General features: G+C 33.3%; 1 protein-coding gene across 1 annotated transcript; it reads right to left on the reverse strand.

The window, feature by feature from the left end:
• Positions 1–3,238: 3,238 nt before the first annotated feature.
• Positions 3,239–27,567, reverse strand: LOC148628812 (uncharacterized). The gene is made up of 18 exons (XM_088594965.1): positions 27,525–27,567; positions 25,439–25,525; positions 24,753–24,846; positions 23,700–23,866; positions 18,927–19,004; positions 18,317–18,443; positions 17,793–17,965; positions 16,521–16,660; positions 15,267–15,480; positions 13,806–13,891; positions 13,338–13,545; positions 12,406–12,539; positions 11,726–11,879; positions 10,972–11,124; positions 10,552–10,686; positions 9,468–9,549; positions 5,977–6,064; positions 3,239–4,660 (listed from the first exon to the last, which is right to left on the reverse strand). The coding sequence occupies exons 2-18, from the start codon at positions 25,509–25,511 to the stop codon at positions 4,430–4,432; spliced, it is 2,337 nt and encodes a 778-aa protein (XP_088451091.1). The 5' UTR covers positions 25,512–25,525; positions 27,525–27,567; the 3' UTR covers positions 3,239–4,429.
• Positions 27,568–27,799: the final 232 nt, after the last annotated feature.

A 27,799-nucleotide genomic window follows, 5' to 3' on the forward strand; every position in this document is an offset into this window, starting at 1 on the left:
ATGTTCTGGGGCCAACTACCGCCTGCCCTGTGGTATGAGGGTTTTCTCGTCGTTCACTGAATACTAATGGGAGGCCTTGGGCTGAATTTTCATCCCGGTGGGGTTTTTGACATCTACACCATAACTATTCTCGTTAAATTAAAACAAATGTATTCTTTTTCAAACCTTTGGGAAAATTTGTTTTATATCTCATAAGTTATTATAAAGTTATCTTATTTTCATAGTACAATGATAGTACATTTAAACGTGTAACAATTCTAATATAACAGTCCACCTTTGTGTACTGAACTCATTTTTACTAATAATTAAGAACCTGCTGAAGTTATTTGTATTGTAAGAAACACTTCATAAAAAAAACACTGCGTAACCTCAAGATAATAGGGAAAGTGGGAAGTTTGACACGATGCATAGCGGCAAATGCAAATTTATATTTATCATCTTACATTAATGGAATTATTAGTCTATGCCCAATTTGTGATCCCACATGAAGATAGTGTACAGTCGTATTCTACATATACCCCAAAACTTTGCCCGTCTCCTTATAGGTAAGGAGTTTTCAAAAGAAATGTTAACTAATTAAGTTTTGGATTGAGTCTATATTTGATTCGAACATTTCACAAGTAGTCCGTTTTGCCCTTATTTGTAATAATGTTCAGATTTAATGGAACTTGTCATATTCAATACCGAAAAACCTTTGCATCAGGGATATCTTCTAAGATATTTGATAAATTTTTCGTCGAAAAAAAAAACCAAACAAACAAACAAACAAACAAAACAAAAAAAACAAAAAACAAAAAAACAAAAAACGTAATAGCACTTATAATAGCAACATGAGAACCGATTTTTTCATCATGCCATAGTTTTCTTTTCCCTTTTTTGTATACATCGGACTTGACGTTTAATGAACAACTCCGCGGTTGTTTCAAGAAAAAAAACAGAAGACGCTAACCCTGCCTGCGCACCTTTTCCTTGATCCCAGGTTTTGACGAAGTTCGAGTTGCTCATTTGCTTTTGTTTCTTTCTACGTGTTAATTTGGTTATTTCATATTCTTTGTGTGTGTGTGTGTGTGTGTGTTTTCCTTGTCTGGTCTTCATCCTTGGATTATGTTTTTTTTTAATTTCTGCTCGAGTGTTGGTGCCTTTTATTACTTTTGCAAGGTCTTAAACAAAATAGTATTGCTCTACTAGTTTTTATGACAATATAAAGCACTTATAGGAATTATCGTGACCAATTATTTCTTCTGCTGGTAGTTTGGTTGGTTTGTCACTCTTTTGTCTGTCCTTCAGTAACTGCAAACATTCTTTAAATGGATGTCGCTTTCAGTCTATATCTTATATGCTGAAGTTTTCCATGGAGGGAATTGAATGTATCATGTAGTGAATTTTATTGTGTGTTTCTATGTTGTTCCAGTTCAGTTTTGACTTTACATTAAATTGGAAGGTTTAAGGCATTATGAATCCGGTGTTATCCCACTACAGGTTCCATGCGCTAGTCCACAGTCAGGAGATGTTCGTCATTAATGTGTTATTCTATCGTTACTGTACAACAACAACAATAACAACAAAACAGAAAATATAAAAAAACCAAAACATAACAACAACAAAACAAAACAAAACAATACAAAACATAATAGCACTTGTACTAGCTTCATATGAACTGATTTGTTAACCATGTCATGGTTTTTTACCCTGTACATGACATTTTATGAAGAACTCGGTGCTTTTTTCTAGGAAAAACAGAAGACGCTTACCCTGCCTGTGTATTTTTCCTTGATCCCAGGTTTTGACAGCTTCGCGGCCTTCCAAAGCTTGATTAAATGTGGATTAACACTTATTGAAGACCTTATGGTGACCCCAGAATGTATTTGCTATTTTTGGCTTTAAATTATACGCTAGTGCCGTCGAATGCCTGTATTTTAGAGCACGGATATCATTTTTATCCAGATTCGATAGTCCGAAATTTTAAAAAAATCCTTTCATTCAAAGTCTTGATAGTCTGAAAAAGTCTTAATTAAATAGTCCATTTTTTCTGCGTTTATACTGAAAAAAATGAACTATTCAATTAAAATACTTTAAAACAAATAGACAGGACATGCAAACTCCTAAAACAACATGTCGGTTCCTTCAAATCACAATTGGACACAATTGCAAAATTCAGAATGATTTTGTGGTTTTTGCTTTTTTAACGTAGTTTATCTATGTTTTATATGAGATCATACTTGCATTTTTAATTGTCGAAAAAGTGATATGTACATTTCAGTGTTTCACATGTTCTGTACGGAATCGGGACTTGTTACATTCGTTGTACTTGGTTTCCTTTAACACCGAAGCACCCACGTGACCCCTGTCCCGGTGCATTTATCAGCTGCATATTTTAAGTTTGGTAAAAGTACACATTCCGCGAACAGATTTTAACTATCAAAAGTTAATGTAATGAGTGACAATTTTATCATTTTAATCTGGGTTATTTAGATTTCATTGAAACCTAATAGAACCAGGAACTTTACAATATTTCAATATACACGAAGTGTTGACTAGTTCCAAGTACCATAAAATGCAAAAAGCAATAAATATAATTTAAAATCCACTATCGAATAACACTATTGGTCTAAAATTCAACTGGTAAGTAGTTTCCCACTTCCTTAAGTGGTATTTTGGTAATGACACGAACTACTTGAATGTGTGACACAAAAGGTAAGGATGTCACATATCGATAGCCCCCCCCCCCAAAAAAAAAAAAAACAAAAAAAAAAACTGATGTTGAAAATGAATGTTAAGTGTTTGTAAGAATTAGGCAAAATGGGAAAAATCAGAGAAATGCATATAAAAACCCCACCGATCTGATAAAAAAAATATCACTCAAGGATTCTTTTTCTATTTGAAAAGACCATTATTTGTTCTCTGCATCATTGGCTTTGCTCAGAAATTTTTCAATAGAATCTTAGAAAAATGAAGTTTTTGACAGAACTATCTGCCCTTGAAATGTTCATTTTCAGTGAATTTCAATGAAATTGTAACTTAATGGTCCAGCATGATATGGAAAATCTTGTGTGTTTCCCTTGATTCTGATGGTGCAAATAGTCAAATACACTTTCAAAATGATGTTTTTTTTTCATACCATGTTTCACCTACTGCCCGATCCTGACAGGAACTGACACTTAATGATCCTCTCATTACACTTCATTTTCGTAGGTTTTCCTTTGAGCTTTGTGGTATGAAAAAATAAAATAAAATAATAAATGATTCTAGATTTTATTAGTTACATGCTGGAACATCAATGTAGGCATATACAGCACTTTGTCAACTATATTCCTTTATCTAAATCTTTTATTGACTTTTATTTGCCATTTGTGAGATCAATTCTGAAATTCTAGTACAAGTAGCCTGAACTGTGATTGCTTTAGATAGAAAGTAAATTTTTGTCGAAATGAGTATTTATTAGTCAATGCCATTAACTCACCATAACAAAATAGACTAGAATGTAACAAAAAGATACCTTATCAAATGTAACAAATAAAAGCAAGGATAGGAGAAAACCACGGTTAATGCAACTATATCTCCTATCTTGTTTTTATCGAACAAGACATGAAGGGTTCATTTAAGTTATTTGCAGAAAGATGCATTTGTTTTTGTTTTGTTTTGCTTTGAAATTTCGTATTTAATAAAGCAAATTGATCCGGAAACAATTCCAGAAACAATGTCGGTACCCATAGCGACAATTTGCTTAGTAATCGCTATAAACGAAAATTTCAACCAGATTTGATGTCATCTGTCTTAAATTATTTGCCTAATATGAACTACTTAAATGGTTGCAAAATTATCAGCAAATTTACGAGAAATTAACCTCTTTCCAACTTAACTTCGATCTCTATAATCAACTGAGTTATTCCTCCCACACTAATATTAATGTGCTCCAATCGTTTTGCATGTTGTCCTTACTTCTCAATGAAGCTATCATGATACTTCCTATTAGATTGCTATTTCTCAACAACGCTCGCAAACATTCTTAGTCATATTATAAATCCTGTCTGAAAATCCGGACCTAAAGCGTAAAGGCAATAAACATATCCATCACCGAATATCTCGTCAGTGTTCTATTACAATGGAAGAAACATATCTAACACTCGCTTCAGTTATTATATGTTAATGAAACATATTTTTAAGATTTAAGTTTTGATATTCAACCGCTTGAAACTGCACTGCACATCACCCGACCGTGACACTAAACAAGGCAACCGATCAAGACAATCAAGAAATTTCAATGTGAAGTTATTGGTCAACTAGATGTAGCTTTTAAATGGTCCCGACGTAAGCTTTAGAAAAGTACAAATTTCTACTTATGATTTTACTTAGAAAATTATAAGTGAAATGCACTAATTTTCTTTACAATCTGGTGTACAAGTACTGCTCTTTGATTTAGATACGTCAACTAAACGTAATCAAGATCCGAATGTAACGTTGTAACTTTATTTTCATTTGTTGACAGTGATTCCGTGATACTTGATCGTGCCATTTTGATACTACATTTTTTGTCATCAACATGTTCGGGATGATGTAAAACGTGTTGGTTTGGCTGAAGAGTTGTGGCATGATAGACGTGTTTATTTACAGGATCCCGTGGCACGATAAGCGGTTGTTGAATGTCATCAGCTTGAACAATCTAAGTAAAGACATAATAAATGAAATGGAATTATTTTTTCTATTTCAGTTGCTCTTGAATTCACTTTCAAGAATTCTTGTCTTGGTCCAAATTATCTATTCAGAGTGCCAGATATTTTTTTGAATTGTTTTAAGATTCGAAACATTTTGTCAGAAAAAAAAAATTAAATCCGTGGATTTTCATTTTAACGTTTAAACTTTCAGTGCGAGGGATGTAAAATGTGTTACAAACCCTTAGAAAATAATTGGACTAACAATAAACTCAGATTATCTCCCTTAGTACGTTATATCTTACTGTCAATAACCCTTAGATATTAACAATAAAATCCTCATTACCATACGGTTAAGGAAAACCAAAGTTGTTTGAGATGTACAGAGAAGCAACACAGTGAACACGAAAGAGAAATACAAATTACAGTTCGTATATGAGGTCAACTTCCATCTATTTCATTTCTCATTGCCCCATTCTTCATGCCCAAGACAATCATGGATGATGCATGCTACGAAATTATTCTATTATTACTATTTTTATGTACATTTTGATATCTTACATTGATAAAGTGAACCATTGTTTATCACCAATGTCTCTATGATTTGGTTGTTTTATATACTTCTTGGACGGCAAAATATATTACACCAAGGATGATGTGATACGAACTAGTGATATGAAAAAAATGCGATTTGTGGTTGTGTAATTGTGTATCATTTTATATAAAACATGATAGTGTAAAAAAGCGACGTTGTGATGTTACAAATTTGTTGTTTTTGCAATGCAATTAGTGACGTTCTATAATGACGATCTTTAGAATTTCCGCCACGATAGATTCCGTATTTCAAGCGACCAAAATACTCCCAAGGAACCATAGAGAAAAAGGTTTACAACTAAGATATAGCAAAATATGAACTCGTTTAAATCTATTTAATTACATCATCATAACCAACGAGTCGATATTTGATATTTTGTGATATAAACTTTCACACAATATGGAACCTACAAGTGTGCCTAATAATACCGAATTTCATATCCTTTGCGGCATATCCTTTCCTCATTGCCCATTGCACTTTTCCCAACATACCATGAAATTGAAAGTTTACCCAATGCATGCACTGTATTATATTCATTCTCGTGGTATAAATTAGATGACAGATATAAAAGAGAAAAACATGCAACACTTGACCGACATTATGATGTGAAATTCAAGAAAAGTATGTATAACTTAAACCTCTTGCACGAAGGTATATTTGCTAATTGAAGCCAGTGGAATAATACATTTTTTATAGGGAGCGGTTATTAGAAAAGTACATAATACTACCTACATTATTTCTAGTTTCTGATAGCTGACAGATAACAGGAGGGTCTATTTCTAGATCTCTCTTAAATTGTTTACACTTCTTCTTCATTATTCTGAAATAATAAAGAAAAATACAATCAGGAGAACCCTAAGATTTCGTTCTATATTTTTGTAGCTACGACTTGATTAAAGTTTCAAATCAAACATGCCAAAGCTTAATGCTTAGTTTGTGCATGTAAACTAGAGCAACACAATAAGAAACATTCGTTTTCTCTCATACACACAAGCACATTTTCCAGAATTTTCATTCAACCTTTAAGTTTGATTCTTTGAGCCAAAACATACTCTATGTGAAATGCACATAACATTATTCATACAATAAATATTCGCAATAATACACTTGAGTTATTTACGTAAGTGATGGAAAGTCATCACAGATCATTTTTCAAAGAAAGGTACACAATGAAATTTCCTGATCATAATACTCTGAACGTTTTATAGAAATTCATAGAGTGCTTTAAGAACATTTGAGTCAATATCAAATCTGTTTTAGCTAATGGTAACCTTACACTCAATTGGATGGAAATTATAAATAGCAGGTACACAATAACATTTTCTGAGTACATTACATTTAAGTTACATGTTCCTTTAAATTTATCACGTAGTTTTGGAGGATTTGGGATACAAAATGGCTACACTCACCCTCTATTTGAAGAAATGGCATAGTTCATCATATTAATGGAAACCCTCCAAAAATATTTTTAAATCAAGTGGAAACTTTAATTCGTTCGGCTAAAAAAAAGCTCGAGCACTATGGCAATAATAAGAGTACAATAAGTCAACAAAATTATTTAAAACAGTTGACATACAAAGTTTGACGGATATACGGAATAACATCGGATGGGCGGACATCTCAATAACTATATATCAACTGCTTCAAAGCGACTAAGAAGCATTCATTACAATGTTGAATAAAATGATCAAATGAATCATATAAATCATTTAACTATAGTGTATTTCGACTTTTTGTCTTTCTTGAAAGGCAAACTGTCTGAACTTATGGAAGAGTAATTAAAGGAACCAAGGTTATAGCGGTAATCAAAAGAATGTAATCCAGGGACAAAGGCCAGACATGGAAAACAGACATACATAACAAAGAACATAAAGTTACTAAAATAATAAATACAAAGTAACAAAAGCAAATGAGCAACTCTGACAACACTAAAAACTGGGAGCATGGACCAGGTGCACCGGTAGGGTAAGCGTCCTCTGCTTTTCTAGAAACACCCGCCGAGTTGCTCATTAAAAGTCAAGTCCGGGGTAGACAAACGAGGAAAGGAAAACTATGACCCGTTGAATAAATCAGTTTTCATGGTGCAGATGGATACACCATAACGACCCAGGAGTTCATGATGACGACCATAAAACTTCTGTAGTGATGACTAAAATCTTGTAGCAACATAACCCTGTCCCAGGTGCTGAAGGGATGTTGCCACAGATGAAAGGAAAGTTGACAATTCTGAATGAAAAGTCATCACGTTTGTCGTAAAATTTGGTCAATAGTTTTCCTTTATTCACTGTGTTGTAGTATCCTTTATCTCAAGTTCTGTGGGGTAGATGCGATGTATCAAATTTTAAGATAATACGTCACCTATATAACGGAAACTGAGATTAAAGGATCTAGCCAAACGATATTTTTTTCTTCCGGATCAGATCAGCTATAAAGTCAGCCTCATAAGAGTGAAGGAATAGGTCAGCAAGTAAAGGAGAACAATTTGTTCCCATTGGAATGCCGACCGTTTGTTGAAAAACACGTCCACCACACTAGACAAATATGTTGTCGATTAAAAATTCCAGCATTTTGTAAACATCTTCCTCTGTATATTTGGAAGATGATTTGGAATTATTTCTTACAAAGTATGAGGACTCCCCACCAAGAACTATGTATTTGTATCTAGGTGTACCATCTGTTTTGAAAGACAACGATCTATAATGTTTTTAAGTCGGGATTTTAACCGAGTATGGGGAATAGAAGTATACAGTGTTGAAAAATCATAGATTTTAATGCTATTATATTCTGTTCAAGACTATTATCACAATATGATTAATAGCATTAAAACCTATAATTTTTCAACACTGTATAGTCAGTTCATGATTGTCTCCAAAAGATCTTTCGAATTTTTCAGGATCCACATTGAATACCACTACGGGAGTAACAAGTGTTGCGGTAGGACTGCAGACCCTCTTTGACAGTTGTGAGTATAGAAGTTAAAAATTTGAAAGAGGTTTGGTGGTACATTTTGCAGATCCAGCTATGAAAAGTTGTTTGTATGGGTTATCGTGGAGTTTAGGAATCCAGTACATAGATGGTAAATCACAATCATCGGCCTTGACAGAGAGACCAAAAGAGGATAGCACAGATTTATGGCTTTCCACAATCTCTTCTTTGGAGAGTGTGGTAGCAGTATATGTCTTATCACTGCTATTATTTTCTATGTCTACCTGTGATAATAAACATTGGACGTAAAACGTTTTGCAGACAAAAACAATGTTGTTTTGGGCTCTGTCTGCTAGTACGACAACATATTTGTCGTGTATAGTAGACCTACTTAAAACTTTCATTCGCTTCAAAATTAAAGACCTCATGGCCTTTAACCACCCTGACAGAGAATCAAGGTCTTCTTGTTCTCCTTTTATTTATTTTCTTGCACAGTTCTCGACGGTATCCATAAGAACTTTCAATTTATGGAGCGTGGTTTACGGTACTTGGTACCTTTAGAAACGATATTACGCAGAGATTCGTTTTCGATGATGATTAAATCTCCCGTAACGACGTGACCAGAAGGACAATATTTGAATGGAGAGTTTTTGCAAAGAACAGTCAGGTGGTTTAGCCTTGAAGTCCTCAATCTTGAGGTTATGCAATAGCCTTTTATAATTGAAAATTTTGGATGCAATGTATAGAAATATGAAATAATTGGTATGGATTTGTCTTTGGAATATGGGGGAATTTTGTCGGTAACGTTTTTGTGATGGAGGATGTTAGCCAAATTAATTGCATCTATACCTTTGTTGACAAACGGTAGTGGAAGAAATTATCGTTTTTCTTCATCTTGACTTTTCACACAAATTGGTTTAAAGAGTCTGTGGAAAACAATATCCAAAATGCTGCCAACAAGTTTGTATAATGATGAGGTGGGGTAAGAAACAGGAGTGTCAAGATTTGTTTTGTAAAGGGAGTTTAGTAGAGGGAGAGGTATAGAATAAAGTGTGGTTCTAATATGATGAAGTCCAAGAGGTTTTTGTATGAAAGGAAGGAGACCATCTATGAAGACATCATGTAACTTAGGTGACGTATAGTGGCGATGACAATCCCATTTGTGTTTGGTTTTAAAATCATGTGGTAGTACTACAATGAATGATAAAAGAACAATAATCAGATTTTTAATTTTGTAGTTATTGTCAAAGCTTCTCATTATTTTGTGACTTATTGTTTCATTTTTATTTGATACTCACATAGTTAAGGCGATGCAAAGAATAATACCACAAATCCCACATACTATGTACAGAACTTTTATTGTGTCTCTCTTTATTGGATCTGAAAATGAATATTCTTTATTGTACATTTTTATGTAATTAGTAATTGTAAGCTTCGAATTTATTATTTATCCTATTCCTATACAAACTTAATATCATGCTCTAGCTTTGTCTAAGGTTTCGACGGTAGCTTGCTCGCATAGGTTCGATAAACGGTTGAACGATACTTCCGACTTTAAAATTAAATTGTAGCCATCGCTTCTAATCCAAACGCACAATACCAATAAAAGGAGATAGAAAAAAAGACAGCAAATGAACAACAGAAAATTGTAATGTGTCTACACTTAGATATCGATGGTAAAGAAAAACTATTGACCAAACTTTACGATAAACGTGATGACTTTTCATTTAGAATTATCAACTTTCCTTCCATCTGTGGCAACATCCCTTCAGCACCTGCGTATGGAATGTTCATATCACAACTCAAACGTTATGCCAGAGCTTGTCGAAACTACGCAGACTTTTTGTATCGCGCTAGAATTCTAACAAATAGGCTTCTGGAACAGGGATATGTTACTACAAAATTGAAGTCATTACTACAGAAGTTTTATGGTTGTCATCATGAAGCCGTGGATCGTTAAGGTGTATCCATCTGTGCCATGATACGAAAATGTCAATCATTTATAATGCAAATTTTTGATATGCTGTACACGTATTTCAAGGAGTAACCTCTCACCAACAGCATTAGAATCAAACATATTGAAAGATCTAAAAACAGAAATAAACTGTACACAAGAATTACTCAAGACCAAAACCATGACTGAGAGGTTCTTCCATATGCAATATAAGGAATGAAACCTCGGTATTTTAGGTATTTTGAAATTTGTCATGCTGCAAATTTTGATAAATGTGATATATAAAATCTGATATAATTCGGGGTCAGACAAGTCTGACTACTGGGTTGGTGAATACCCTCGGGAACATTTTGTCAAATGTGATTTTCTCTTATCATTGCTCTGCTTCTACTATTTGGAGTAAAGTATCTTTATCACTATATACATACGAGTATGAAGCAAACATCGAATTGGGCTCCATGAACCAAAACCAAATCTTGTGATTGGCCGTACGCTGACACAAATAGTTTGAAGGGGTAGCTGCAATGACGTTGTACTTCCAGATAATTCTCTTAAATTGTATGCTGAAAAGATTTTACCGAAAACTATGCCCAATGCTAAATGCATACTGTTTGCTTACATTTTGATAATCGCAATATCTGAACAACTCGAACTATCGTGCTTTATCTCTACTCACTGAAGATAAACAATTTAAAAAAAAATTTCAATACCCAAACCGGAAAAGAATCCTTTAAAATTGTAAATTTCATGAATAACGAGTACGTTAAAAACAAAATAGTGAAATGCAACTGAATTTAAAGTTCAAATTTAAAGTAGTCCGGAAAATTAGATTTGTAAAGAATACATACTTGTGCAATCGTGATCATTACATAATTTTAACTGGTACAATATCAAAAGTTTCCCGACTAAAGGGATATTACATCTAATAGGAAACCAGTCTAACTTTACTTTTGCGCTCTCTGGAAGTGTTTTTATACTGATGTCCATGGGTAGATTCCATCCTATAATATATAAGATTTTTTTTAAAATTTTCGTTCGATTATTAAACTTACAATTCCAATACATAAGAGACATCTATGATATTTTCAAATGTTTCATTCAAAAACAAATCTTTCGTAGCGTCTGCTTTACAAGTACTGAAAATCTCAACCATCGAATCCAAGTATACATACATGTACTATTAAAATCGGAATGTACTTAAGTGGACAATTTTGTACTAACCTCGTGAATGGGTAACTGAAACAAGTTTTTACCATCAGTAAATCAATAAGTTAAATTAATGTCGATCAATTACAAATTCGAATCAATAATTTGAGTACAAGTCACTTTTAGTCACTAAAATAAATGACTTTTCTGTATTAGATTATATCTTGTTCATATATTCTGATAATTATCATTGCCTTACTTAACCATTGACGTTTTTGGAATATCAAGTGTGCATTATGGACATAATAGACAAAGTTTAATTCTTATTTATTTAAAACATTTTTTTCATTCTTTCCTATCTTTATAATTCGATATGATCTAGATTGCGTCGTGATAACTTTGGTAGGATCGCTTAACGTTGTTTGGTTACAGGTCTACATTGTTAGACCCACTTACGTTTTGACGTAAATAGACAGTCTGTCCAAAATAATGGATAGTTTATACCTCCTGCAGTTTGTGACAGACCGATTAAGTATGATTTCGAAGGATCTATCTCGGGTATGAGAATTTCCTGATGTGTTGAGTTAACTTCAAGACGTTTTGGTACTGTCTGAAAAATAGGAAGTAAGATAGCTCAAGCTTTTCTTGTTTTGTTGAAACAAAATACATTTTTATAAATATTTTTGAAGATAAATTAAGGACAAACTCTTTTTTTCCTTATTTCATTGCATCAGTGTCTAAACATACATATATGTCTATAGATCAACCTCAGCATCAATACTGAAAATAAAAGTAAAAAAAAAAACAAACTTTATTGCGTATTAGTTGCTGTTTTTTCAGTGATTCTATGCCAAGTATTTAATACTCAATATTGGTGAAAAATAAATTATTTCAGCTCATAATTAATGCATCAATCATTCGATAACATATTTTTCGCAATAATGTCTGCGTTACCGTGTGCTTTTAAATATATAATTTAAATGGTATATTGGTTGCATATTTATTTTTGAATCGGTACAAATATTAGGACATTTTAACTCTGTTATTTGGCCATCGCTTAAAAATAAATGCTGTAAGAAGGGGTGAATAAATGCATATTAATGTCTAAGCAAAGTACAACTAGTAATGCAACTAACCTTGCATACCAAACCGAACTGATGATCGCACCAATAAAAAAATGTAGTGTCGATATAGCCTTGTAAATTTGAAGACCATGTAAGTTCAAACCTGTTTTCTTGTATCTCCGACAAAACGACATCAGCTACAGATTCTTAAAAGACAAATACAAAATATGAATTATCACAATAAAAGAAATGAAACAACAAAGTTTCGTGCTTTCTTTTTGTTTTCTGTTTCGCGTTACTAGTTGAATCCATAAAAAATGAAGAGGATGGAAAGCTAAATGGGAAAATATTCATGAACAACGATCCAGTAGAGTTACATTCTGACCCTCACATACATAAAAGGAACCATTAAAATTTTCTAAATTTTCTTTAGTCAACCACTTTTATGTTGAGTATAGGATCAATAAATATAAAGGGAAGATAGTTTGATATCTCAATATGAGGTTTTCCTCAAATATTTCTTCTTCTCAAGTTCTGACCTATCAGATCGCTTGAAAATGAAGAAGATAATAGAAATACTTAACAATTGAGATTTATATATATAAAAAAACCAGACCGCATCGAGCCAATGCTCCATCAAAAAAGTTTTCTGATGAAAGTAAAAGTAAGTTCAGTAATAAAGCATAACCTAAGATAAAAAATGACGATTCTTATCGATTGGCAAGTGGTAAAGTAATCATGTTATCTTTTAGCATAATACATACGTCTTCATTAACATACACATTTTACCTTTTTACATACATAAACCGGTATTAATTTCTTTTCAAAGAGTTAGCATTTGCAACTGCTGCAATCCTTTATTCCTTAAAATCTAATTTTATTACGACGCCTTGTTTTCCTGGAGAAAAAAAGCAAAGACCGAAAATTTGTCTACTTAAAATGTTATCAACTGCTTTCTCCAACCACTTAGGATTCACATAAAGGTAACTAAGTTCTAATTTTACCTGTGTCATTTATGAGTATTTCAGAGCTTCTTACTGACATCCCGACCTCGTTTCTTGACCATATGGTAATGTTAATCAGTCCACTGTCCCTTACAGGGAATGTTTCAGAAAAAACGTTACCAACAGTCTTTCTAAGATCTGACATGTTCAATCTGTAATCCACTTCGAACTGTAAACGGTCACCATTCCAAACATATTTTGGTGGAGGCTAAGAAATGACAAGACAATAGTTAGATTGAAACATATACGTCAACGTCGCGATTATGCAGGCGTTCGAACAAAAGCGAATCGTTCTAAGACAACAAACCCGTATCTAACATTTCATGATTCTTATGAATTTACCAAGTATTTGAAATGAAAAGTAAAAAAAATATCAATCTTTTAGTCTATTGTTGCTGTGTTAAACAATGCCAAATCGTTTACAGTATAACATTAAGATTTTTAATAAGATATTAACAAAATTCGTACTTCCCAATAAACAGTTATTGCTCTTTCAGATCTTTTCCCAAGTAAAAATATGCTTCCAGTGAGAATTTTTGGAGGTAATGACGGAACTGCAAAAGAAAAAAAAAGAAAAACACTCAGCATTTTCTTACACAATAGATCGGTCGTCGACTTTATCATGAATTGCTTAAATAATAGTCGGCAGAGAGACATTTCACTAGTAAAATTGAAAACGCTTTCATTAAGCCAAAAATAAAATAGTAGGGTTGTACCGTACAAGCAAATAGCCTTCGCTAAAACTGTGTTTTTGACAAGTGATTTTTTTTGTTTTTGTTTTATTAAGTTTCTATGGGTTTCTATTTATGGGGGTCTTGACGATTGCTTTCTGTTATTTCTGAATTTCTATCATTTTCGACTCATATTATATTTGCGATAAAAACTTGCTTTAAACAATGGATTTTCACTGATAAACTGGATACTTTGTAGCACATTTGTTTTTATATTTGAATGTTATATATGTTTGCTGGTCATGTTCAGCCAATTTTGTCAGATTTTCGGACTACCCTCGTTTCATCTATTCCATTGCATTAATATGTTTTGCCCAGTGACCCCATTGTTTTTCCTTATTTCATTAAAAGTGTTCGGAATTGTCAAATTTCCTTTCATCTGTGGTAACATCCCTTCAGCACCTGCGTATGGAGTATTCATATCACAACTCATACGTTATGTCAGAGCTTGCCAAAACTACGCAGACTTATTGTATCACACTAGAACTCTTAACAAATAGACTGCTGGAACAGGGTTATGTTGCTACAAGATCGAAGTCATCACTACCGAAGTTTTATGGTCGTCATCATGAACTCCTGGATCGTTATGGTGTATCCATCTCCACCATGAAAACTGATTTATTCAACGGGTCATAGTTTTCCTTTCCTCGTTTGTCTACCCCGAACTTGACTTTTAATGAGCAACTCGGTGGGTGTTTCTAGAAAAGCTTACCCTACCGGTGCACCTGGTCCATGCTCCCAGTTTTTAGTGGAGTCGGGGTTGCTCATTTACTTTTATTACTTTGCATGTATGATTTTAGTTACTTCATGTTCTTTGTTGTGTATGTCTGTTTTCCATGTCTGGTCTTCGTCCCTGGATTGCATTCCTTTGATTACCGCTATGACCTTGGTTCCCTTGATTACTCTTTAAAATGTTATTTGGGAAGTTTCTATGAAATCTATGTTATTTCTTCAATGTTTTAATAGATAAAACGTAAAACGAAAAAGCCTATGTAGAATCTAGAGAAATCCTATTCCAGCAAAAATTCCAAATGCTTATATCTGAAAAACGAGCATACTGACCAATCTATGTTTTTATTCTTATATTGTTCTAGCATGAAAGATCTTAAAAGATTTCACAAGATTCCACAACCCTTCAAAATGCTTGTTATTCTTAAATAGAGCAGCGAACATCCTTAAGTATAGAAAAGACACATACCATCTTTTAATGTTGTTAGTGTAGTTTTACCGATTCGACTCCAAAACCCATTAAACAAAGGTTTGTTTCTAACTGTAATTGTATAGTTCTTGTAAGGCAACAGTTCTGTCAACTTGATAGTTACAGTGTCTCTCGAACAATTAACCACAGGGCGCTTAGTGTTCGAACATTTTGGTAGTCTTCCCAATGGCATATAGATATAATCGATTGTGCTCTGAAAAAAAAACACGTTTTTTGCATATAAAATGAAGAAACTTTAGTTTTTCGGAGAATCTTTACGTATAAAAGATTACCTCTAATTTATTCAGATCCCGATAGAAAGCGATCGAAGAAATTAATGGCTTTGATCAACTCATCATGTAGTCATACAATCTAACGAGAATATCGGGTCTTTAAGTCTCGTTATTGTTTCATTTTCCCTACCGCAATTTCTGATGTAGAACGAATGGCAATCTGAAGACTGGTCTGCATTTTATTGTTTAAATTTTGGAACGCTGTATTACAATGATAAATCTTCTATTTTACGCTTTTTTAACACATTTATCGTGTGGAAATAGATACTTGTCATTTTTATTGGTATTTTACACGAAAATATGTTTTGCTTTTATATACTGAACCCAACGATCTAAATGTTTTGTTTTGTTTGTTTGTTGGGGTTTAACGTCCGAGCAGCAATATTTCAGCTATATTCAGACGATGAACATGAAATTGATGATAAAATGAACATGAAATGATGATGAAATGAAAAAGGGATGGGACACAAGGATAATGGGGTCGACAAGTTTTGATTGCCACTGGAAATAGGGAGAGATGGGTAGGGTCGGGCAATTTAGCCTCCTGTGGCGGAGCCCTATGGTTCCAACTCCGGGAGAATACCACAGTAGGGTTCTTTAACGTGCGAGGAACGTGGCATCTTTCCCAACACGGTGCACCACTATGGTTTGCGGTCAGGTTTTCCGTATTATAGCCTGACAACCCCAGCATGTAACACGCCAGGGGTACCCCATTCCACCACCTGGGGCACACATCCCAGTTGCTCTGTGGGCAGAGCGCCCTAGCCCCCGGTTAGGGTTCTGAGCACTATTTAGTCGCCTTTTACGACAAGCTTAGCGCTGCTGCAGGCCTATTCTTTTAACACCCGGACCTGCACGGGGCACGATCTAAATGTGACAAATCTCTATGCATTTGAATGGTAGACTAGGGCTCATTCTTGACGAGACTCACAAATCCTATAAGCAAAAACATATGCCTTACCTGATAACTCTGGTTACTAGTTTCCATCACTGATATTTCAAATGTTTTGTTATATGTGACTGGGTAGTGCGACCAAATTATACTTGCAGAGGTTGAAGTAATAACGTTGGTGGAAACAATTTGTACTGGCGCTGGTTGAACTAATTTTAATTTGAAAAAAAGCACAGTTAGTATTATATCATTATAAATTCAAAATAAAGACAGATATCTGAAGGATTAAAAAATGATAATAAAACAGTTGTTCTTAGATTGTGTTTCATATGATTTGTTGTCATTCTTGATAATGATAATGATAATAATATGTTATGTCGCTGATGTCCCGACCAATGGTAATATGCGAGACATCTTACAAAACACACTGTGCGACTGCGATAAGAGTAATCAAGGGAACCAAGATTCTAGCGGAAATGAAAAGAATGTAATCCAGGGACAAAGACCCTACATGGAAAACAAACACATCAAAGAACATAAAGTAACTAAAATGATACATACAAAGTAACTAAAATAAGTGAGCAACTCGGACTCCACTAAAACTGGAAGCATGGACTAAGTGCACCGGTAGGGTAAGCGTCCTCTGCTTTTCAAGATACAACCGCCGTGTTGCTCATAAAAAGTCCAAGACATGGATAGAAATAAGAGGAAAGAGTAAAATGTTCAAAAGATTACTTCCATTTCCAAAGTATGTCGATTCCGACAGTGCGATTTTGAGCCATTCATGTTTCAGAATATCTACATATATAGGAAGACACTGATGCTCCGTCCTTATTATTGTAGTAAATAGCAGTATAAGTTCATAAGATGAACGGAAAGGACAACTGTAGGAAAATAGAAGAAAATGGTCTGGTGATCACATATAGACTTCCATTTCGATTTTTTTAAAAGGTGATAACGTTTGAATGGTAAATGAAATATAACTGGCCTTGACCTGCATCATAGCGTTAAATAGTTAAAATTTGTGTTTGAGTAGTTCTTTGCTTTTCGTCCTTCATAAAGCAAGAGTGCCGAACACCCGAACTGACGGACAATTTCTATCCGCGTTCTATGAAAAGAGTTACAGAAGTGCAATCGTGTTTACGTTGCGTTTATTTCCTTGTTTTTAAGTTCATTCAATAGTAATGAAATGACTAAAAATTGAAGTAACATGTGAATGTTTTGTTAAAATGTATATTGTAATCGGAAATTGCTCAATAAAATCATGTTTTCTCTAAGCAATCTAGTCGTTTATTACACTGCATTTTTTTCCAGTTTCATCATCTGAATGTATATGCTTACCGACTGTCTCTAAATCTGTCAAATTGCAGTATTTGCCATTAATGCATACACTAAGGTATGTAGCCATATCTATGTCATCCGGAATCTCCCAACGACAGCTTCTTAATTTATCGTCAAAGTCTGGACAATCTAACCAATCTTCGTGATCCCAACCGGGATATAATATCTCTTGCCTAATAATATTATCGGAAAAATTAGATCATTATTCCACATCTTGTTATTGCAATTCTTTACCTCCCCTCTATCGAATTAAATTTAAGTCGAATATTCAAAATCTTACTAAAATTTTTACTGAAAATACATTTTTAAGAATTCTTACTTATTTTTCTTTCTTCCAAGAAGTTTCAAAAGTGAATAGTTCTCTCACCATTCATATAAAATCGGCTTGAAGCTTCTTTTGTTTTAAACTGTTTTGCTGAATATTCATCTATTATTTGTTCCATGTAGACATTACGAGCTGTCGAGACAAATTACTAAACTTTCAACAAAAGCCATATTGTTAATGTTATAGAAAAGTTACCAACCATTTAACATTGACGGTCCTCTTAGCGTCAGTCGTATTATAATCCCATGTGCATTGTACATATTCTTCCCAATTGTACGTATAGCAAGACAAATTTTTAACTCCAACATTGAAAGAATCGCCAACTCCTTCAAAATAATCAAGGGAGCACGCATTTACTATATATAAGCAAACAGAAACGGCAAACATTTCGATTAGATTTTGAGCTGTTTGTCAAAGCTATCATGTTGGCTGTAGTTTTTTTTCTCCGTTCCCGATCTGTGTGTTTCTTTAAAAGAAAGACATGCGTGCCTCAAGAGAATGCTCGAACATGACTACGAGAATTTACCAAAGTTTTTTCCCCTTTGCGTGACACATCCCTATTAAGAAACATGCCCACTATATTGTCAATTCTATGTCGAGCAATTAGCAAAGAGTGATCAAGGGTACCAAGATTATAGCGGTAATAGCGGTAATCAAAAAAATGCAATCCAGGGACAAAAACCAGACAACGGAAACAGACATGGTGCGACGATTGAATATATATATTGTGGATCAAATGGGTTTTTTTTTATTTTACAAAGATTGTATTATGAAAGTAAGTTGCTAATATTATGATAAGATGTACTAACCACTCCATTCAGCCGCAATAACAGTGAATAGACATTCAATGCAAATGCTAAATATGCACTTTCTGCTGTGTACCATATCTATACAGATATAAATTAGTGTAGTTGTTACAATACCAGGAGCATAAATAAAGGTATACAAAATAATGAGAACATGACTATAGATGTGTTGTATAGACCTGTTTTATTCCTCTTTAGTTTTTTTCTTTATCTTGTAGTTAAATAATTTAAATCTTAAGCATTTAAGATCATGCTTTTCATAAATTTAGATCGAATACCAGAGCCTTTAGATTTGTAAAGCCTGATAGCATCTGAAATTATTTCACACTTCGGCAGTAAAATAGTCCCATTGGCATACCTATTTAGGTTCAAATGCAGATAGTTAGGTTCATTTTGTAGGTACTTCTAATATATCAAATTTTATTCTACGTTATTTACGTAAATAAATAAACCAAGGAGTTTCTATATTTAACTCCTTGAACAAACCCAATAAACTACTTTTACTGCGAACTTAATTTTCTAATTTATTAGGATTAATAATAATACAATTAGAAATAGTTTGATATGATATAGGTAGAAATGAAAACCCTGCGAGGCTACAAATAGTCGGAATGCTGAAGCTGTCTTCTGGTATTTCATGTAGACCCTGGCGGATCCAAATATTTACAAAAAGTGGGCTATGGATCCGATCAAAAAACTTCAGTTACATTAAGAAAGGGGTTTCATGCAATCATTTGCCATTCAATTGTTGCCAAAGATTTTACAAAAGGGTATCATAACCCCGAAAGCATCACGATGTATCACTCATTGTATCGTGTATTTTTATTACGGTCACCGCCTCAAGACATAAAATTTTGCTTTGACAATGGCATAGGTATTTTGATAATGCATTTCTCGGGAATGGTGGCAGTCTGTGGTCTGGAGATATTGCTTTTTTGCTCCAAGGCCTTAAAAGTCCATTGCTAGTGTTGTCTGCACCATACATAATTGTTGAAATCGTATTCTATTTAATGTTAATATACGTGCGTATGGAACTAGATGCCTAAAACTAAGCACTTTAAATGACACAATGACACATAGTTGTTTATGTGATTACCTGTACACTTATCAACATAGAAATGTAGCTATTTGAGATCGACGTTTATCTAAAGTCATTGATTTTTTTTTCAATGATTGTGGTGGCTTGAGTTTGAATGATTTGACGGACAGTTTCCACCTGAAGTTCGATAAATTAAATTTCTAGTTGAAAATATTTTGAAACTGGAAAAGTCCAACTGGCAAAGATCGAGTTGAACATTAACTGCATGTGTTTACAACAATAAGTTTATTTTTAGATGCCTTTGAATTAGACAAATTAGGAAAGGAAAAGTATGACCCGTTGAATAAATCAGTTTTCATGGTGCAGATGGATACACCATAACGATCCACGAATTCTTGACGACCATAAAACTTTAGTGATGACTTCAATCTTGTAGCAACATATCCCTGTTCCAGAAGCCTATTTGTTAGAGTTCTAGCGCGATATAAAAAGTCTGCGTAGTTTCGGCAAGCTCTGGCATAACGTATGAGTTGTGATATAAACACTCCATACGCAGGAGCTGACGGGATGTTGCCACAGATGAAAGGAAAGTTGATAATTTTGAATGAACAGTCATCACGTTTGTCGTAAAGTTTGGTCAATAGTTTTCCTTTACCATCGATATCTAAGTGTAGGTCAAGATATGAGGCTGACTATTGTATAATTATTCATTCCAATCTGTCTGCTCACATTGATAATCCAATAGTTTATGTTGTATTTTAGAGTCACTTACGGAGTTATCCTTTAATTTTGAATTCTACACTACATTCTATATAATTTTTGTCTCCAATAAGAACAAGGGTTATATGAAAAGCTTACTTTGGCACTTAAAATAATAAAAAAATCAAAAATACAAATATCTAGACTTTCCATGAATAATTTTTTTCTATTATTCTTTGCTGAAGTGCTACAATTAGATTTAGTCCAAATAAAAGTTGCTAACATATGCCGAAACTTCTTAGCAAAGATAGTAATAATAAGTTAATTAGAAAATTTGCAGCTCAAAACTAAAATACACTAAGAAAATTCTTAATATACTCCTATTATGGTGTATACCTTTAAGTCGTATGTAATGGAAATTGAATAATTACACTTTCTTATATAAGCATTGCAGATAAATTAAACCTTATAGTAGCATGATATGTAAATATAGTTTAACTGAACAACGAAATATACAGACGGTTTAAATATATATAATTATTAATGTATTTGGCATTAAAGATAAGACTACCTTCAGTAAATTAACTTTCTACAATTAATGCTCCAGGGGAAGGGTTTTGGTGGTTTGATTCCCACTTTTTCGGAAATTGTGTTAATTTTATACAAAGTTAGGAAAATTCAAATGTTAGCCTTTCATGTACAAAATGTATATCTGAACCCACCACTGAAGATTTTTCATTTGTTTTATATAGGTTAAAACATGTTCCTGTTTAAGTTTTTAAAGGTTTCCTATGATGAAACTATCCTGAAATATATGCAAACAAAATTCTACGAATCTCAGGATTGTAAGTTTAAATAGACATTTGTATATTAAGCTCTTTTATGCTTTTCTTAGGTTCACTCAAACTTACTCTTAAAAAATCAGATTATTACTCTCCAAAACAACACAAATATCCCCAAATTTTAATCGACCTCCAAACAAATTTTTAAAAATAAGGCATTCAGTGTAATTTTAGTGTTTACGCTTAACGTGTTCCATTTAAAAAGTGTATGAGCAATAGTAAACAAAAACCTATAAAAATAAACCCAATAAATAAATAAATAAATAAATAAAAATGCCGTTACCTTAGCTCAAACGTCTCCCTTTTATTGTCATGGCCAGACTTTTTTGTATTTTTCGGTTCTACTTTCAAGTAGGTAATTAACTGTTATGTCGTTTGTACGTAATTATGATAATTGACCAAGTTAAGAAAAGTTTTAAAAGGCTTTTTTTCTGGTTTTTGTTGAACCTTTAAATAACCTGTCCCTTTAAATTGATAATAAAGAATCAATTTTGATTTTCTAGTTCTTCGTAAATGCACGATATGTACATTTACAGTAAACGATGATTCAACTGTTCGAAAGGAAATTAGATAATTAGATTTACATTGAATTATATTTGTTTTCATGGCTAAATTATATCACACTGTATCGTTTTGTTTTTGTTTTTGTGTGCAATAGGATATCATCTACAATTCAAAAGAAATAAAAGAAAAATAATGATTACCTGTAAAAAATAGTAACTCCACTTTAATTATACAATAGAAAAAGAAAGAATATGGCGAACGTAACAAATGCCCCAGCGTTTTACCTAAATACAAAATTTTAAATATTTTTTTTAGATCACCATAAGATCTTCAATAAGTGTAAACACACTTTAAGTAAGCTCTGTAAGGCCCCGACAACAATGACACATAATGACCAACATCTCATGTGGACAGGCGCATGAATTGTTTAGCTAATGATTGCGGAAATAGAAACTCAACAAACTATAATCGGCGCTGTCTGTTCGTATTTTACCTGGTGATGTTTTAACTTGTTTTTTTTTTTTTACTGTGATGAATTATTTTCAAGGTGTGCTTAATGACGTATATAATTTACACAATGGAGTACTGCTACGCAATGGCTTGAGCAGAAAAAAAGGTGTGCACCTTTAAAATCCAGAAGCCCGTATTTTTGTGTACATCTAGAAAGTTTTCTCATGTGCATACAATGAAACCTGTATAAACTGACCTCATTTCGGACTGAAGTATTTGTTTGGTTAAAACACTGATTCAAAATGTATAGAAATTGGCGTGAAGAGACTATAGTAGTAATCTAGTTTGGGCAGGGTTTTTTTTTATTCAAAGTTTGGTTTAGACAGGTTTGTGCTGAATGTGCAACAGTACTGACCTAGTATTAATTAGCCTCAGGTGGTAGAGTGATAGCCTCCTGTGTAGAGGGTACACATTCGCCTTTTCAAAGCTTTAACACAGGTTTTACGAAGTAAATCAGGAATCGGATATAGGTAATCAGGAAGCGGTTATAGGTATACATGTTTCATCGATGTACTGATATCACATACCATGAAGCTGCTATGTCAGTTTACTGCTAGTAGTTTGTTTGTTCATTTGTGTTACGTATAAGTCATTTTTTTTATTTCTGTTTTAACAAGGGACTAGATCTTTTTGAACTGAGTTTTAGGTGTGTTTAATTGTGTAATATTTTTTTCGACAGTGGCCAGATTAAAAAGGAGGAGGGTTGCGCCTGTTTCTGGTCTCTGTATATCTTGTTTCTTTTTCACTTTTAGATCATTTCTATGTGGCTTGAGTATACCAGAGCAGCTATTTCGCTTTACCTGTATAAAGATGTTGTTTTAGGGCCAGTTGCAGCCTGTCACGTGGTCTGAAGGTTTCCTTATCGTTCATTGGAGACCCATGTGTCGTCCTAGGCTGACATTTTTCATCCCGATGGGATTGTTGTCTCTTTGACACATCTTGTTATATTCAAACACTAACTATATATCTTATGATGCATATAGTGATCTGGTTGTACGGTATTTTTAGATACATATAGAAGGGAAATTTTAACACCAGAGTTAAAGTATTACACAAGTATTATAACGGACTTTTTGCACCTAGAAAATCAATCGGTAATAGTATAAAGGTTCAGGCTTCTCCGTATAAACATTTTTCTTTAACTTGTATAAAGCTTTTCAACACAGACTCGCCGGTACATACCAAATTGGCTCCACTGAATTATGAAGTCTTTTGTGATACCTCTCCTGTTTAATCTGATGCTATATCGTCTTTCGATATCGATACCATCGTCGATAATATCCCACTCACACGACGTGTTAGTCGGCGTCGGACATCGATACCAGGGGGCACGTGAAATTAGAGGTGACCTAAATATTGAGGAAGGATTATGATCAATTTTTTTTGTAACCTGATGAGGAGATGTTTGCATATTATATTTTTTTAAGAAATTCAACAATTCAGACGGAAAATTTTTGTTTGAAAAAGAAAAGTCAATTGCTTATAGTAAAGTTGTATTATTTTTGGCTGTAATATTATTCATAAACCAACATGTTAGGAAAATCTGTCAAATTTAAGTAAGCACAGGTAATAGACATAGGATAGTCATAAAAACTAATTAGAACATCAGGAAAGACTGTTAAGGCTTTTAACTTTTTCTATCTGTTAAAAGGTATTTTTTTCGTATTTTAGGGGACAGCAAGGTTATTTTGTAGATAACGTCAATTGATCCACAGTCCGCGATACTAATAACAAAAAAGTCCTTACGCTGTTCTTATTTTTGCGACATGATATGAATAATTTAAATGTTAGACGCGCAATAATCAAAGTTGGCAGGTCAAAATTACATACATACCACTAACATTGGTTTTTTTTGTTTTTGTTTTTGTTTTTTTTAGCGTTACAATATTTTTTTTTAACAATTTTTGTCATCAGATAATAACGCTACGCTTAGCTGGGTTGTGAAATATGATGCGTTATAGTATTATCTATACTAAATGAACCGAGTTCTTATTTTTCACGCAGAGAAATCGATTATGTAATTGAATGCAATCTTTATAAAGACAGGTAATTTCAGTCCTGTTAAAAACCCACCAAATTAACTTTTATCATATCGGTTTTCGTTTTTTTTCCTGCACCGTGAATCACCTCTGTCGTTGGCAACGCCTAAATTTTGTACGGATCAATATCAAAAATTTGACTGTCGAAGATTTAAAAAAAAGCAGACAGACTGATATAACTACACAATTAACTTACCAGAGAAGGGTATCATCCGTGTCAGTGGTGTTCCATTTACAGACTATTTTCTTCCAGTTGAAGGTCCTACAGGAAAAATCACTGATGGGGCTGGCTACGGGGAAAAATCAAGTATAACCTTTTTCTCCAATGTGAGTGTACGCACAGCTTAAGACATTTAATTTCCGAAAAAAAAAAAAAAAACGATGCATAGGGGTTTGTATGAATTTTTAACTAAATAAATTACAAACTCAAATTCCTAAATAAAGGAGGCTGGTTCATGTGCACAGGTAAGGTAGACGCTAACTGCCTTTGTTTAGAAACACCTTTAAAGGGGGCCGTAGAGAACATAGTTGCGAAAGGAGAAAGTGGATACAGCTTTACCATAGTCAAGTATTGTATATTTACGAGAGTTTCATTCCTCTATGGATGACTAAGGAATTCCAGTTCAATTTACAAGTTATAAAAATACCAAACATATAAATATTGCAATTTTCGGTATGCTGTAAAGAAACACCACAATAGCATCATAAGAGCACCAAATGCGTAGGAAATTAAAGATTTAAACCTAAATCATATGCAAGAATGATTAAAATAAAACAAAAATTGAAATTGGAAGCAAAATCGGGCTCCACTAAGTTGTACCAGAGTATGCAAAACAATGACAATTGTATTTAGGAGTAAAAGGTTACCAATACTAAAATTACCTTGCTGATTTGGTAGAGCTAACCCGATAATAATGATTAAGCAGCAGGACTGGATTTTGTACAGAGTCAGCATTGCATGAACAGAGCCTGAAAGTCAATACCAAACAGAAATTGATTAGGCATGCGCAGACGATGAAAGAGTGATTATCAGACGAGAAATGCAAAAGGGATTAACTGTAAATAGTATCTTACAAAATTAATAATTATTGTGTTAACGTTTATGACTAGAAACACTTAACTTTGTGAAAAGAATATTAGTTGTTTTCATCAAATTCAGTTTTATTAAGGATATGGTTCTCATCAATACAGAAGGGTCCTCATCCCTGTAGACTGTATGCGGTTTTATAAATCTGTAAAAATCTATTTGCTTTGACTTATAATTCAAATTGATTAATTAATGTGAAATATGACCATTTCAATTAACAGTTATTTCCTAAGAGAGCGATAACTTAAATGTAACTAAACGATGCATATGATGGAGAAAAATGAGGTCGAAAGTAGTTTTGTCTAGTACAAACATGCTAAGCTGCATAAATAACGAATTTGAATCGACGAAAGTGTAGAGGCCAAATGAAAGCCGTAAAATCATATGCCTCTTAATGTTATATCAATCGAACCTATCTCCTGAACATTCAAAATCAAAGTAAAGATTTGGGCATAGCGGGAGTGTTAAAAACTGGCTTGGTATGTTAATCAATCATTAATTTTTTTTTAAAGGATGTGTATTACAATTACACAATTGTTACTAATATTTTTTGTTGTTTATGTTGTAACACTTACTATCAATAAGATAAGAACCGGTTTTTTTTGTCAGAAAAAAATAGCAGTAAAAACTGGGAAATCGGAAAAAGAAGTGAAAAAAGATCGATTATAATCTACCATAAAGACTTCTCAGTCTGATTTTGGGAAAGGTATAACTGTGTGTGCGTGTGTGTACTTGGGGGGGGGGCGTTGGTGGGTAACGAGTTGTTCGAGTTATCAGCTAATTGGCATAGACGTCGACGGATTTTGAAAAAATGCATATCCACAGTAGTTTATGTTTACAAACCGATTTCATACATGCATGAGTATAATTTTACGTTTGGCGCTTCAAACATATTGCAACAAAATCATTTTAAATTAGCTCTTTAAAGTTTGTTTCATAAAATCATGATCCATTACATGTAAGTCCCTTTTAATTTTGTTGTATTAAAATATTTCACCGGATATGTCGATTTAGCGCGTCTTGCTCCATAATAAAGAACAACTTACCCCAATGTGTCCAGATTCAGACCTCTCTGAAGTCAGTGTAATGGTTAAGCCTTAAATATGACACAAATAATGCCCCACGTGGTCCTAACTTCATTGCAATGCAATCGAAAATATTGATTTCAAAAATAAAAGGTTATGCTTTGATAAATATTCTATAACCAACAAATAAAATGTCTCAACCCTGTTTAGGTCGAAACGCTTAGGGTTAATACATGTAAACGTTGGGAATTTTCAGTATCATGTTTTGACCAGGAGATTAATTTTTATTTTAAATTTCAATTTTAATCCTTTTACCTGGCTTAAATTGGAAGTAAAATGAAAGGACAGAAGAAATGAACCCTAATTTTTAACTACATTAATAGATTGAATCGCTTCAAAACTATTCGATTGGATTGGTTTGGACATACATCCGATTTTTCATGGTACAATCACCACCGACAGACTCGAATGAATCGACGATATGTAGTTAAAAAATGAAAAATCGGTAGCAAAAAAAATATATTGTGTAAAATGTTGAACGAACACAAGGGCGGGTCTAGAACTTTATTAAAAGGGTGTCTCCGATACAGAAATTTCTGGAAAAGGGGGGAATTCAAGGTTATTATTTACTCATTTTTTTCCAAAATTTTGCATAAAAAAAAATATTTCCAACAAAATGCGCTCCAACCTGTGAAAACCCAGCCCTGGATCCACCACTGCTACGCCTGATTAATATAATATCAATTGCATACGTAAACAGTTGCTCATTAGTTGAATTCGTGATGTTGATTTCATGGTATAAACATAAATAAAAAAGTATTGTTATAAAACAATTTTAATATAAAAAAAAACTTACTAATATAAAACAACGTTCTCTTAACAATGTTAACCTCTTCCAATCCCTCTCCAAAATGTTACATGACATAAAAAAATGTAGCAGTCTCAATTTCGAAATGATACGAGTTTTAGAATCTGAAATACGGCAACAGCTTGTAATTGTTATTTATACATGCCGTTTTGCCAAACGGTGGCGACGGTACTTGTACATATTTAGTCGAATTATGATCAGCGATTATTGAAAAAACTCAAATGGTATTTTAAAAAAAAAGTTTTGTGCGATCTTTTTTGAAA

This window comes from Perna viridis, chromosome 1 (genome assembly GCF_037379345.1).
Source record: "Perna viridis isolate PV_CMFRI_1.1 ecotype Kerala chromosome 1, ASM3737934v1, whole genome shotgun sequence".
Lineage (NCBI taxonomy): Eukaryota > Metazoa > Mollusca > Bivalvia > Mytilida > Mytilidae > Perna > Perna viridis.

Coding starts and splice junctions, on each gene's coding strand:
- LOC148628812 (XM_088594965.1), bottom strand. CDS start 25,511: ATGCTGACTCTGTACAAAATCCAGTCCTGCTGCTTAATCATTATTATC. Junction 24,847..25,438: donor AGCTCTACCAAATCAGCAAG/GTAATTTTAGTA, acceptor TTTTCCCCGTAG/CCAGCCCCATCAGTGATTTT. Junction 13,892..15,266: donor ACTAACAACATTAAAAGATG/GTATGTGTCTTT, acceptor TTTCTTTTGCAG/TTCCGTCATTACCTCCAAAA.